Raw genomic sequence first — 15,211 nt, forward strand, 5'->3', positions numbered from 1 at the left:
CAAAAAGAATAAAATACCTAGAAATAATTTAACTAAAGAAGTAAAAAAAAACCTATCAATGAAAACTGTAAGACATTGACGAAAGCAAAGAAAATACAAACGGAAAATACAAAGCCAGGCTCACTGATTGGAAAAATACTGTTAAAATGTCCAGAGTACCCAGAGCAATCCATAGATTCAATATAATCTCTGTATAAAAATACCAATAGCATTTTTCACAGAGTTAGAACAATGCTAAAATATGTATGGAGCCACAAAAGACCTCAAACGGCCAAATAAATCTTGAGCAAGAACAAAACCGGAGGCATCACGCTTCCAGATTTCAAACTGCATTATAAAGTATAGTAATTAAAATAGTAATATAGTAATTAAAATATTGTCATAAAAACAGACACACAGATAAATGGAACAGAGAGCCCAGAAATAAACCCACTCATATATGGCCAATTAATTTATGATGGAGATAAGAATAAACAATGGGGGAAAGGTCAGCCTCTTCAAGAAGTGATATGGGAAAAACAACCACCATATGCAAAACAATGAAACTGGACTACTATCTTACACCATACACAAACAACATGGATCAAGGACTTGAATGCTAGCTGAAACCATAAAATTCCCAGAAGAAAAAAACATAGGTGGTAAGTTTCTTAACGTGAGTCTTGTTGCCAAGAAGTGACAACAATCCTTTGGTATGACACCAAAAGCAAAGGCAACAAAAACAAAAACAATCAAGTGAGACTATACAAATTAAAAAGCTTCTGCACAGCAAAGGAAACCATCAGTAAAATAAAAAGGCAACCTACTGAATGGAGGAAAATATTTACAAACCATATCCCGGATAAGGTGTCAATATCCAAAATAAACAGATTAAAAAAAAAAAACTCATCCAACTGAAAAAAAAAGTCTGATATTTTAAATGGGCAGCAAATCTGAATAGACTTTTCCAAAGAAGACACACAGCTAGCCAACAGGAATGTGAAAAAGTACCCACCATCGCTAATCCTCAGGGATATGCAAACTAAAACCACAATGAGATATCAACTTACACCTGTTAGAATGGCTATTACCAAAAGAACAAGAAATAACAAGCATTAGTTAGAATGTGGGGGAAAAGGGGGAACTCTTGTGCACTGTTGGTGGGAATGTAAATTTGGACGTTATGGGAAATAGTAGGAGGTTCCTCAAAAGATTAAAATCCAACTACCATATAATCCAGCAATTTCACTTCTAGGTATCTATCCAAAGGAAACGAAAACACTAACTCAAAGATACCTGTGCCCTCATGTTCATTGCAGCATTTTTACAGTAGTCAAGACATGGAAACAATCCAAGTGCCCACTGAAGGATAAATGGATAAAGAAAATGTGGTGTGTATACGTCTATATAAGTGTGTGTCTGCATATATACATGTATTTGAACTTTAAGTCACCTGCAAATAAATGCTATGGAGAAGTTTGTGAAACGGGACACCTCCTTCCACAATTCATTTCTTTTTATCTTTATACAAGAAGTGGAGAACTCAAGATTCTTCTGTTGCAAAAGTTAAACAGGAAGTTCCCAGGCAGGAGCTCTGCTAAGAGGTGCAAGAGGGGCAAGTGTGCTCCAGGAGCTTAGAAGGGAAAAAGAAAGGCCAGAGGATTTCTGAGCTTTGGGTCAAGAGAGAAATAGTGGTTTCTCTGTCATCACAACTGCACAGCTAACCGATGTGATTTATTGGTAATTGTTAATGCCAATAGCTGGGGAGACAGAACAGTCTACAGATTGTAGAACAAATCTAAATACTTGTGGGCTATTTGTTGGATGTAAACAAGGTTATTTCACCACAATTTTGAAATTTGTGAGACACAAAGAACATAAAGGTAACTTTTTGTACCCATGTCTGGTCACGTTCATAAGAAAAGTACTAGGGGAAAAAAAGAATCATATAGTTATAGCAATAACCTAAGAAAAATTCTGCTGTAATTACTTCTTTCTGCACAGGCAAAAATTTTTCACTGACAAGAATGTGAGTATGATGCTTTCCTACGGACTATTACATGTTCTCTGGTATTTTCCACCACTCCCGTTTTGGGCACAAACTCCACATCTACTTGTATCTCTAAGTCCAGCTGACTACTGGTGAGAGAAAGGTTGGAGAAACCGGGCAAGAGGTCAAATGGGCTCCCAACCCAATAAAAACTGAACCAACTCCCAGGTCCCTGAAGCACAGGGAACATTTGCGGGTATTTACAGTTGTGGAGAGACAAAGGAAGTAGCTGCCCTGTGGGGTCTCTGGGTCAGACTGTTGTTTTCCATGACCTCTCTCTGAACAGTCCTAACAGTCTAAGTCCACAATTTCAAAGCCAAACTAAAAGATAAAGCTTGCTAATGCAGGTTTGTTTTTGTTTTTTTTTAAAGCTTTTTAGCCCTGTGGATGTTATCTATAACTGTAATGCTTTACAGAACCTTACAACCTAGCAGATGGCCCTTAAACTCTCAGCCACAAAAGAAAGCTTTTTGAGGAGCCAGGAAATTCTACTCAGCACAATGCCAATAAATTCGGAATTAATGAGTGGAGGGTCTTCAGTTTCTGGATCCTCCATTCTTACAAGCTTAGGCTAATTCTCTCCAGGTCTATAACCTATAAAGAATCTCTCTTTGAAAAGGATTAACAATAAGAGGCTAAAAAAAAAAATTTTTCTCCTTAATTTTTCTGTCACCCAAAAGGTCAGCACCAGAGTTCAACTCCCTTCTAAGTCCTCATTCACCAAATGATGCCAATTCTTCCTCTGGGGAAGGCACAGAAAGTAGCTCACTTTCCAGAAAAGTAAGCAAACCACTTCTGATTCTCCTTAACTTGCTAAAATCCTCCTTATCCCCACACCCTGAGCAATCTTCCCACCAATTCCACCCCTCTCAGGTACCTTCTAAAACAAAGGGAATTCCTCCTTCCAGGAGATACTGTAGGCAAAGGGCAGGATTAGCAGCAGCCTCTGATCCTAGCCCCAAGGTTCCTTCTCTCCCCTTCCCTATTTCAGCCATTTTGACCATTCAGGATGTGTTTTTGCAGGAAGAGTAAGTATAGTTCAAGGTTTGAGGAAGCGGTACAGTACATCTGACAGAGGGTGGTGGCAGGACAACATCGGGGGTTCATCCTGGGTGCAGACGAATGCACCATAATTTATTACACTGTAAGAAGGCAGTTTGGTGGTGTGGGCTCTGGAATCATGCTTGGGTTCAAATACAGACCCTGCTAAGGTGGCAGGACTCTAGGAAAGTTGCTTAACCATTCAGTGCCTCTGTATCCTATTTTTAATATACACATTCTATTTTATAGCAAATGCAAATGTTGCTGCCTACTTTAAAGGGTTGTTGTGAGAATCAAATGGGATACAAATCTGGACAAAGTAAAAGCACTAAACAGTAAGCACCAACTTTGTTAGCTCTTATTAGTACTAAGTATATTTTTAAAGAATGAGGTAATTCTATATGTATTGACTTGGAATAAAGTCCAAGACATAGTGTTTTCTGAAAATGCCATAGAATTACATACTTAGTAAGAGCCTATCTTGAGGAGAAAAAAAAAAAAAACCATGATACATATTTATAAGTGCATCCAAATAAGTCTCGAAAGGCACACACACCAAACACTACATTACAGTCGTTACCCCTAGGGAGTATGTGTGTGTTGGGGGAGGTGGGTGCCTCCATTTATATACGTACAGGTCTTTGCTTGAATTCACAAGTATATACTGATGTAGGAAATGCTGGGTTCCAGAACTGATGGCCAATGAAGAATTCTTGAAACATCTTGGGGGCAGCCCAGGTGGTTCAGTGGTTTAGGGCGGCCTTCGGCCCAGGGCCTGATCCTGGAGACCTGGGATCAAGTCCCACGTCGGGCTCCCTGCATGGAGCCTGCTTCTCCCTCTGCCTGTGTCTCTGCCTCTCTCTCTCTCTCTGCCTCTCATGAATAAGTAAATAAAATCTTTAAAAAAAAAAAAAAAAAAAAGAAACATCTTGGGTGCAAAAAGGTGGTTTTATTAAAGCTGCACTGGGGTTGTGAGGTGTGGCGATTATATACTTTCAAGTTGGGAGGGGGTTAGAGTAAATCTCTAAAGAATGTTGGAAGCAAGGTTTCCAGGACCTTGAGGGGGGCTAGCTTTCATTAGATAAAAGTCATTCATTACTGTCTGATAAAACCTTAGTCATGAGAACCTTTAGATCTACATCAGGGGGCCATACGCTTGGGGGATGATTGCCAACGTAGATATTGGGGAGTAGAGATTAATAAAAATTTCTTTGGAAATTCCTTTAAGTTAAAGTAGACATACAGGATCCTGGGAGGATGGCCTACCATTGCCTCTTGCCCTTAGGAAAGTGTTGACATGGAGGCAGTTGAGTTTCTAGAGGAAGGTCACTCTGCCTGTTTCAAGGACTTAACAATGGGCTGTGGGCAGCAAGGACATTTTTTTCTTTTGCCTTTGTTTCCCCCATCATGTACTACTTTTATAACTAATTTTTAAAATTAAACATTTTACAGTGGCCTTTGTAACCTTCAAGTTGAACATTTCCCATGTCGGGGCCTAGAAAAAGGTGAACTTCTTAGAGATAAGGAAATGGAGGCCCACCTAGGAGGAGATAGAGCCCCTGAGTCCCATCTATCCCAGCTACCGGTCTCATTTCAGATTCCTATATATAGATTTTTTTTTTTTTTTTTTTTACAGTCCTTGGCACATCATGTGCCTGCCAAAGGATCCAAACATTCTGAAACTGCTTGTTTTAGTCCTCTTTCCTTTTCTTCCTGTTTGAGGCCCTCCTTTCCTTGCACCCATGTAGCTTCCACACGTGTTTTAACATCTTCCTTCCTACTTCCCAGAACTTTCTCACCATTTGTCCGCTTGTCATTCTGCCCCTCGGACAGGTGCCCCTGGCCTGGGAAGCCCACCCAGGTGACAACTAGCCAGGTAGTTCGGGGTTCTTTTGGCAGGCACAAGGGCCCCCACCTACGCAATCTGAGTAGACCTCCCAGCTGTTTTTGCTTCCAATGCGTCTAAATGAGCTTTTAAACAAAAATTGTTTTAACAGTTTCATCCAAGAACCGGTGCATGCTGTGTCTGGGGCAGGCACTTTCTCCCCGCAGCGGCCGGCCGGTCTCCTGAAGTCCAGCTTCAACTTCGCACCCCGCGCCCCGCACCGGAGTCTCGGCCGCGCGGGTCCTGCGGTTAATTCTCGCTGCCAAGCACCCAGCCTTCTCACGTGTTTTCTCCCCATTTTTCCCACGCCCGTCGCCCAGCCCCACTTAACTCGCGATCTCTATGAAAACCCACGGAGACGTGGTCAGAGAGGGGGAAGGGAGGGCCTGGGGAGCGCGCCCACCGGGCCGGGGGCCCGAACCCGCGCTCCGGGGAGCACACGGGCCCCGGGGATCCGGGCCTCCAGGCCCGGGTCAGCCTCGCGGCGCCGCGGCGTCCGGAGCGGGGATTGGCTCCCGGGCCGGCCAATCAGCGAGCGAGGCCGCTCAGGGCCGGGGGCGGGCCCAGACCCGCGGGCCGAGCGGCCGGAGGAGAACCGCCAGGTGTGCGGGGCGCGCGGCGGGCGTGCGCTGGGGCGGCCGCCGGGCGGTGATCAAGCCCGATCTCGCGTCCCCTGAATCCCACCCTCAGAATGTCCCAGTTTGGTAACGCGGCGTAGGGCGAAAATTACCACCGACCCTACCATTCGTAAGATGCTCCTTAATAGTCAATGGAGGAGTAGCTGGGGGGGGGGGGGTGTTAAAATCCTCCCTCCGTCCCCCCATTCCTCCCCAGGTCGTCAACCCAACCGAGTCACTTCCTGAAATAGTAAATCACTCCAACGCTCGCTTAATCGCCAAAGCTGATTACCAAAACGCTGCCGTTAGAGCCCTGAAATAGGTTCCCCCTGCCCGGGGGCTGGGGGGTTAGAGGACTGGCGCCTGCGGACCGCGCTGGGGTTGCTACCCGCCCAGGGAGACGCCAGGCGGCCGAGGCTGAGTTAGGGACCCCGCGCCCTTCTGAAAGGTGCGCCCCCGCGCGCGGACGCGCCCCACGCCCCCCCCCCAGCCCCAAGCGCCGCGACGGCTCCTCCCGGCTCGACCCCACAAACTTCACGCGGAGGCGCGGATGCTGGGGTGGGGGTGGGGTGGGCGCGGGGACCAGAGTCGCCGCCGCGCTCCGAACTTGAGCAGGGCTGTCCTACGCACTTTCCTCCCAGCGGCACAGCCCCGGGGCCCGCGGGCCGCTGCGACCCCGGCGTTCCCACGGTCGGCCGGAGCCGCCGCGTCCTTGGGGCGGGGGCGGGGGCAAGGAGCGGAATTGCCCGGGTGCGTAGCGAGGCCCCCGCCGCGGCCTGGACGCCGGCGGCCCCCGGAGGGCCCCGGGGCCGGGGAGGGGTGGGAGGGGGAGGGGGCCGGGGGGCTGCAGCCGCGCGGGGAGGGCGCCGCCGGGGTCGCCGCACTCACTCTGCGTAGCCGGTGGCCCAGGGCAGCCGCCGGGTCTCCTTGAGGATGAGGATGGGGCGGGCGATGTGGTCGGCGCTGCACTCCACCTCGTCCTGAGACAGCCCCAGGAACTCCGGCCGCCCGTAGGGGAAGCGCAGCGGCAGGTCCGAGCCGCCGCCGCCGCCGCCGTGCTCGGAGCCCGAGCTGCCAGCCATGATGCCGCCCATGAAATTGGCCACGGCGGACTTCACCCGAGTGAGCATATTACTCCGGCGCCCGGCGGCGGCGCGTGCGAGCGGGAGGCGGCGGCGGGGCCCGACGAGGCGCAGCGCGGGGCATGCAGGCTGCGGCGGCCGCTGGGGCGCGGCGCCCGGAGCTAGTGCCGCAGGGGCCCGGGCCGCGGCCTCCCGCGCTCCGAGCCGCCGCCGCCGCCGCCGCCCCCCGCCGCACTTCCGCCGCCGAGCGGCATGGAGCGGCCCGGCCGGGCCGGGGGGACGCGCCGCGCGCTCCGGGAGCCGCTGGGCGACCGCGGCGGCCGCAGGGCCCTCCCCCGCCCTCCGCGCTCGGCTCCCGCGCGAGCGGAACTGAGCCCGCCCGGCGAGCGGCGCTGCTGCCGCTGCCGCCGCCGCCGCCGCCGTCCAGTCACGTGACGAGCGGGCCGCCGGGTTCGGAAGGCCGGGGCGGCCCCTCCCCTGCCGGCCCGCGGCGCTCGCCTCGCACGCGGGCCGCGACCTCGGGGGCGCCGCGGGGCGGGGCCGCGCACAGGTGCGGCGGGGGGTCGCGCGGGGCCGCGCACAGGTGCGCCGGGGGTCGCGCGGGGCCGCGCACAGGTGCGCCGGGGGTCACAGGGAGCCGCGCACAGGTGCGGCGGGGGTCGCGCGGGGCCGCGCACAGGTGCGGTGGGGGCCGCGCACAGGTGCGGCGAGGGTCACGGGGGGCCGCGCACAGGTGCGGCTGGGGGGCACGCGGGGGCCGCGCACTGGTGCAGCGGGGTTCGCGCTGGGCTGCGCACAGGTGCGGCGGGGCCGCGCACAGGTGCGACGTGGGGATCACTCGGGGCCGCGCACAGGTGCACGGGGGGGTCACGGGGGGCCGCGCACAGGTGCACGGGGGGGTCACGGGGGGCCGCGCACAGGTGCGGCGGGGGTCGCGCGGGGCCGCGCACAGGTGCGGTGGGGGCCGCGCACAGGTGCGGCGAGGGTCACGGGGGGCCGCGCACAGGTGCGGCTGGGGGGCACGCGGGGCCGCGCACTGGTGCAGCGGGGTTCGCGCTGGGCTGCGCACAGGTGCGGCGGGGCCGCGCACAGGTGCGACGTGGGGATCACTCGGGGCCGCGCACAGGTGCACGGGGGGGTCACGGGGGGCCGCGCACAGGTGCACGGGGGGGTCACGGGGGGCCGCGCACAGGTGCGGCGGGGGTCGCGCGGGGCCGCGCCCGCCGGAGAGCCCACGCGCCCATGCGCACCGGCCTCGGCCCTCGCGGGACGGAAATACCGCGAGCGCGAGGGGAAAGGCGGAGACAGGTGGACTCCGGGAGGGAAGGCGGTGGAAGTGAGAAACACACCTGGCGCGACTTTCTGAAGCTTCCACTAAACGACAAAAAGCCCACAGGGGCTACGGGGGAATTATTAACAGCTGTTTCCCTGGGCATTTCTAGAATTACTCTTTCAACTTTTACCGCCACACGCACCATTATCTGTGGAGCCAGCCCCGTTTCGAACCCAGGATACGCTTCCAAAGGTCTCTAAGAGTGCTCGCTTCGGCAGCACATATGCAAAAGTTCTCTAAGGAAAAAGGAAAAAAGGTCTCTAAGAAATCCGTTGCAAGCCCTGTTGTACCTGGAACTTAACTGTAATAAATGTGCACAAACATGTTGCTCCAGCATAGCAACAAAAGTATCTTTGCAAAGCTGACCCTGTTTACTCCTTTTTTTTTTTTTTTTTAATTTTTATTTATTTATGATAGTCACAGAGAGAGAGAGAGAGAGGCAGAGACACAGGCAGAGGGAGAAGCAGGCTCCATGCACCGGGAGCCTGATGTGGGATTCGATCCTGGGTCTCCAGGATCGCGCCCTGGGCCAAAGGCAGGTGCCAAACCGCTGCGCCACCCAGGGATCCCGACCCTGTTTACTCCTAAGACGCTTAATGTAGGTTATTTTCTTAAACAGAAAAATGTTAAAAAAATGTCTGAAAGGCCAACTGATGAAATGTGTTTCATCAGGGGTAACATTTGTTAAATATTGGCTTAATTTTTTTTTTTTTTTGCAAGAAAGCTGTATCCTGTTCGTGTTTACTTGTTCTGTATCCTGTTCCCGTGTTTACCTACCATTTAATTTGCCAGGATTCTGTGTTACTAGTGGAGTTACACACACTGACCGGCTCACTCAGAGTCCGGGAGGGAATACAGGCCTTCATTCTTCTGAGTGCGAAGTGGGGAGGAGGGGCCCAGGTGTTTGGGGGGAACCTAATCCTCTGAAGAGGCATTGGAATTTTTGCTCTTAGGTGAGGCCTGGGTAAACCTCACCGACCCCCTATTTAATATCTGTAATATTTTTTAAGGCACTTTCCCCTTTGGCTTTTCCATAAATAGGTTCTCCGGTTTATAGGAAATAATTATGTAAAAAAAAAAAAAAAAAAAAAACTTGGAAATGTTCAGTGAGATACTCTTCCTGTTAATAGGTGTTTATTACTTTTCACAGAACAGAAAAATAATTTGATCATGCACCCCTTTCTCTAATTTTAAAATTTGGGGCAAGATTCTAAATAATGCAAAATCTAAATGAACAACAAAGGGCTTCTCAAACCCTCGCTTTGTTAAACTATAAACTTCTAAATGGAAAAATCTAGGTAGTGGCTAAATAACCAACCACATACTCGGGCACCCACTGAGTCCCACATAAACTTAGAATCACTTTCTCAAGCTTTTGTCGTAGAACAATTCCCTTTATCAATGTCTTTGGATATGTCAGTAACCCCTATTGAGACTAATTTACTGTGTTCTGACCTTCATTTCACTTACAGCAAGCCTTACTATTTACTAAATATAGGATTTTAGGGCAGCCCGGGTGGCTCAGTGGTTTAGCGCTGCCTCCAGCCCAGGGTGTGATTCTGGAGACCCGGGATCAAGTCCAGCATCAGGCTTCCTGCATGGAGCTTGTTTCTCCCTCTACCTGTGTCTCTGCCTCTCTCTTTCTGTCTCTCATGAATAAATATTTTAAATTTTTTCCTAATTCTCAGTTTAGACTAAGACCTGATCAAAGTCAATAAAAAAAAATCCAATAGTACAGAACTATAAATGAAAAACTAAAAGACGCCAAAAATTTCCCCAGGGGATCACTACTGTTAATATTTTCCCTGTGTTTCCAAAACTTTTCTCAAATAGGATATACGGTATGATTGAATTTGGTAATATTAGCCAGATTTGTGAACCAAAGTTTTGTAGAGAATTCTTGTTTCTCTATCACCTGAGTATTGTCTGTCATGGGAAAGTGTTGATATATCTTTAGCTTTGCAAGGCTAGTTCTGCAAAAACACAGGCAAGCAGACTTTCATACCTGTTCTCCTTTGAATATTTCTTTAAAAAAAAAAGATTTTATTTATTCATGAGACAAAGAGAGGCAGAGACATAGGCAGAGGGAGAAGCAGGCTCCCTGTAGGGACTTGATCCCAGGACCCTGAATATTTTTTTCTTTGAATATTTTTATAGTGTAAGAGTTCATCACTAATAAATCTGTCTTTATACCTACCTCTAAGACCAGTGTCGCATCACAGGATTTTCCAGAGAAATATTTTCCTCTTAATTTAGGGCAGCCCCAGGGGGAAAAAAAATGCCTTTCGTACCTATTACAAATTCAAATTTGGGAGTATCTGTGCTCCCAGCTTTAGATTAGTGATTGCCTGAATTCAAGTGATGTCGTAAACAGGAATTGAGAGACCCTCAATGATACACACTATATGTACGTCCCAATCATCAATAGATATGCTTCACTTGTCTCTTTCATAGTTTCTTTCCCCCTGGAAAATGGGGGTTTGAAGACTTTAACAGAACATTCATTTAGGGGATAGATACATGGACCTTATACTTGGTTGCTCTTCATATAAATACAGTCTCATTTCTAAGCCTCTAATACCATAGCTTTGACCACACAATGTGCCATCAATAAGACTGTTTTCAAGGGGAAAAAAAAGATCTGGATAATTTCTTCAATGAAAACATCACAGGTTCCTTAAATATTTAATTACAAAAGGAAAAACAACACCTTACAGTAGAATAACCTGGCGGACATAATGTAAAACAAGTGGTCCAAGTTAATATCACCAGTAGTGAGAACTATTAATGACCTGTACCTGCTGTCAGCATGCAGTGAAAAGGGCACATCCCTTATGTGGTATGCTTCCCCAAATCCTTCACCTCATTATGTATCTTCAAAAGTTGTCAAGGTCCTAAAACAAAACAAAACAAAACAAAAACAGGAAAGACTGAGAAACCATCAGACTACAGACAAAGGAGACACACCACTACAGTTCTGTGACAGTGTGAATTTCTTAGTTTTGATGTCAACATTAGGGGAGGCTGGGTAAGGGGTCTGCAGGAACAAAAAAAAAAGTTTTTTTTAATCATTTTGATTCAAGTAAAAAGCAAACACTTTGGAAGTCAGGCCAGATGAAGGATGAATCCTGCCTTTCCAGGACTATCTCTCACAGCTGTAGATTCATGCCTCCCTCATGGTGCTAATCTCCTTGTGTTGTAATTGGCAGTTTACCGATGTCTTCTCATGAGGAAGTGAAGGCCTGCAGTGCAAGAACATTCTTATTATCTTTATATTTCCAGTACCTGGCCTAATGCCTAACAAGTGCTAGGGTTCGGTTGGTAAATTGTCTGAAAATCCCTGATGTTTTATTTTTTCATTAAATGAAAACATTTTATTTCTTTTAATATTTTATTTTATAAGATTTTTAAATTTATTTATTCATGACAGACACACACGCAGAGAGAGGCAGAGACACAGGCAGAGGGAGAAGCAGGCTCCATGCAGGGAGCCCGATGCAGGACTTGATCCCTGGACCCCAGGATCATGCCCTGGGCTGAAGGCAGGCACTAAACTGCTGAGCCATTCAGGGATCCCTGAGACTATTTATTTATAAATAACAATTTCCTTAGGAACCAAGAAATTTATAGCTGATCTTTGAGTACAGAATGATAAAGCATTTGCAATTTTTACATCCATCAAATCCAGAAGTTCCCTAGATTACACCCATCTGTTTTCAGAACATGTGGTACATTCAATCAACGGATTACAGCTGACCTTTCTTATTACTTTCCCACGACCCCCTTCTATAGGCTATTCTATCCCTTGACCATATTATCCTACACTGAAACCGTTGCTTTGTAAGGGCCACCAATATTGTATCAACCTGTGTCTCTTCCACATGAGTCTTCAAGCCGTATTACCTACTATAGATTAGACTCTGAAATGTGCTGATTATCAGAATACTTATAAAATGGAAAAAATAGTCACTCCAATCTCACGGAGTAGCTGCAAGAATCAGTGAGATAATAGTTATAAATATGATACAGTTAATTCCAGGGTTATCACCCTCCTCTAGTTAAATGTATCTTTTTTCCTTAGGTACTAGTTTTTAATATTAAAAATGTAAACCTTTTCCCTTTTCTTTTTCCTACTTACAACAATGAAAATAGCTATACCTACCTCCTAGGATCATTTTGATGATTAAATGGAATAATAGGAAACCTGCTAGAGTTCTTCCCGGTAAAGAATGGGTGGTTAATAAAAGTGTAATAAGTGGTGTACTAGTCTCCTTCATCTGCAGCTTTGCTCTCTGAGGCTTAATTACCCCACAGTCAACACTGATCTGGAAGCAAATGATCCTCCTTCTGACGAATCTTAAGGTCAGTAGCAGCCCAATGCAGTGTCACAACATCAGAATCATTCGCCCCACTTCATCTTATCACATGGGCATTTGACTATCTCCCACCATCACAAGAAGAGTGAGTACAGTACAACCAGATATCTTGAGAGAGAGACCACATTTTCATAACCTTTATTACAGTATATTGCTTTTGAAAAGATTTTATTCATGTATTCGAGAGAGAAAGAATGAGCAGGGAGGAGGAGCAAAGGGAGAGGGAGAAGCAGTCTTCCCACCGAGCAGGGAGCCTGATTCCACTCGGAGTGGATCCCAGGACCCTGAGACCGGGACCTGAGCTGAAGGCAGATGCTGAGCCGACTGAGCCACCCAGGTGCCCCTACATTATGTTATGATTATTCTACTTTACTATTCTTATTGTTAATCTCTCACTGAATCTAATTCATAAATTAAACATTATCATATGTATATGTGTATAGGGGAAAATATAGTAAGTATAGGGTTAGGTACTATCCACAGTCTCAGGCATCCACTGGGGTCTTGGGATGTCATATCCCCCTTGGATAAGGGGGATCTACTGTACTGACAGCATCAGTGTATCCAACTGGGAGAGGGGGGTTGATACACATTGTTTCCAATGCTCTCAGCCGACATTATAAGTTAAACGTTGTTTCTAATGCTCTCAACCAAGGCTACCACTTACAATCCACAAAACTGAGGCTGGGAAAAGATAAATGATTTGCTCAAGACCACACAGCTAGGAATGAAGACACCCTGTTCCATTGAGTACTTTCTTTGACATTCCAACAAATAGAAAGTTTATTTTATAAATGACATTTTGGGGGGAATCCCTGGGTGGCTCAGTGGTTGAGCGCCTGCCTTCAGCCCAGGGCGTGATCCTGGAGACCCTGGATCGAGGCCCGTGTCCAGCTCCCTGCATGGAGCCTGCTTCTCCCTCTGCCTGTGTCTCTGCCTCTCTCTCTCTCTCTCTCTCTCTCTGTCTCTCTCTCTCTGACTATCATAAATAAAAAAAAAAAATTTAAAAATCTAAAAAAATAATAAAAAATAAATGATTTTTTTCTACCTTTTCTGCACAACGATCTGGTATTTCAGTTATCTTGAGGATTTTGTAAATTTTCTTTGCATTTGCACATAAAACCCCTTAGCAACCTTAAATAAGAATGTCATAAGTATAATAATGTTATTTGGAAATGGTTCCAACTTCTAAACAAATGACTTCCCAGGAAGGTTTTTATTTTTTTTTCAAGTTTTTATTTTCTTTCTAATTAGTTAATGTGCAGTGTTATGTTAGTTTCCGGTGTACAGTAATTTAACACTTCTAGACAGAGCTCATTTCTAAGTTGGGAGTTGCCTGGGTCATACTAAGGTTGTATAAAAATTCTAAATTCTATTCAACTGAAAATATCTTTTTAAAAATTTGAAATATTACCAATCTGTTTCTAAACCTTGCCATATACATTTCTCTTTTCAAATATGATTTATTCCCTGCTTTCTTGCAATTTTAAAATTCCTGCCTATTAGGATTATTTTTACAAGATAATAGTGGCCAAAGTAGCCAATGAAGATTGTTTACTGGGTGGGAAAATTGGCGTTTGCTCAAAGAAGGGCATGTCGTTTGCAAAAATTCAGAAATCAAGCAACTAAAGACAGCTTCTTGACTAAGAACTATAAACTCAAGTTACTTTTATTCTCTCAAAAGATCATTCTTGTTCTATGCAAGTACATGTGACAGCTATTTCCGATGTCTGGAAATGCAGAATTAGTTGCTTTGTCCTTTTTATCATCAACTGCATTTTGAATCAAAGTAGACTTTTTAGGCTAAAATAAAGTGGAATGTCATGGCAAATAATCTCATATTTTATTCAAAAGCAAGATCCCATCCCACCCCAGTTACCCTGATGATGCTTTCATCATGAACACACCCTGCTTTCAGCAAGTTCTTCCTTTTGTCTATTTTGGTGAATTTTAAAAATTAATTTCTTGTCTCAGTTCTCCTCTAATTGCTTCAACTGTGAAAAAAAATTCGCTTATCAGATTGCACTGAACTAGCAGCAGCAGGATCACCTGTTAGAACAGTACATTCTCTGGCCCCATCCCAGATCTAGTGACTCAGAACCCCTGGGAGTGGGGCCCAACAATCTAGTTGAATAAACCCACCAGGGGTTTCTCATAAAAGCCATTTGAGGGGCACCTGGGTGACAGTCGGTTAAGTGTCTGGCTCTTGGTTTCAGCTCAGGTCATGCATGATCTCAGGGTCACGCATCGAGTCCCTAGTCAGGCTCTCCACCCAGTGGGGAGTCTGCTTGAGATTGTCTGCCCTGCCCTCTGCTCGTGCATGCTCTCTCTCTCTCTAAAATAAATAAATGAATATTTTTTAAAAATTGAGAAACTCTGACATGGGTAAATGTGTGCTATTTACTTAATGGACAGGCAGACATGGACGTGCAGGGAACATATCAAATAAGAAAATAGAGCAGTAAAAAAAAAAAAAAAAGAAAGAAAAGAAAAAAAGAAAATAGAGCAGTACCTGGGTGGCTCAGTCAGTTAAGCATCCGACCCTTGGTTTTTGGCTCAGGTTGTGATCTCAGGGTCATGAGATCAAGCCCCACTTTGGGCTCTGAGCTCAGCATGGAATCTACTGGAGATTATCTCACTCTCCCTCTGCTCTGCCCTCTGCTCTTTTTCTCTCAAAATTAAAAAAAAAAAAAAAGGAAAGTAAGAGTTGGCATAAAAGCTCTGAACTAGATTTATTCAGATGCCTATGAACTGTCCTTTTCTGTTTGATTTCTATAGGCTTATGTTAGTGTAAAACCCTACGTACATTTGCTGGGGGCAGATATATGAATTCTTCAGCACATGGGAA

General features: G+C 46.7%; 1 protein-coding gene and 1 long non-coding RNA gene across 4 annotated transcripts in view; both read right to left on the bottom strand.

The window, feature by feature from the left end:
• Positions 1-6,760, bottom strand: part of PPM1H (protein phosphatase, Mg2+/Mn2+ dependent 1H) — a 253,879-nt gene extending 247,119 nt beyond the window's left edge. Inside the window, exon 1 of one of the 3 annotated variants that reach the window (XM_038549877.1) lies at positions 6,461-6,750. In XM_038549877.1, coding sequence (XP_038405805.1) covers positions 6,461-6,702 — 242 coding nt within the window. In that variant the 5' untranslated portion in view covers positions 6,703-6,750. Of the gene's footprint in view, positions 1-6,460 lie in introns of all 3 variants that reach the window. The other 2 variants (XM_038549879.1, XM_038549878.1) reach the window with 2 other exon arrangements.
• Positions 6,761-8,087: 1,327 nt separating this feature from the next.
• The window catches only part of LOC111097817, a 34,227-nt gene continuing 27,103 nt past the window's right edge, over positions 8,088-15,211 (bottom strand). The window contains exons 4-5 of the long non-coding RNA XR_005365133.1: positions 10,786-10,881; positions 8,088-8,223 (exon numbers count right to left, since the gene is read on the bottom strand). This is a non-coding gene — a long non-coding RNA (uncharacterized LOC111097817). The remainder of the gene's footprint in view (positions 8,224-10,785; positions 10,882-15,211) is intronic.

Source organism: Canis lupus, chromosome 10 (assembly GCF_011100685.1).
Source record: "Canis lupus familiaris isolate Mischka breed German Shepherd chromosome 10, alternate assembly UU_Cfam_GSD_1.0, whole genome shotgun sequence".
NCBI lineage: Eukaryota > Metazoa > Chordata > Mammalia > Carnivora > Canidae > Canis > Canis lupus.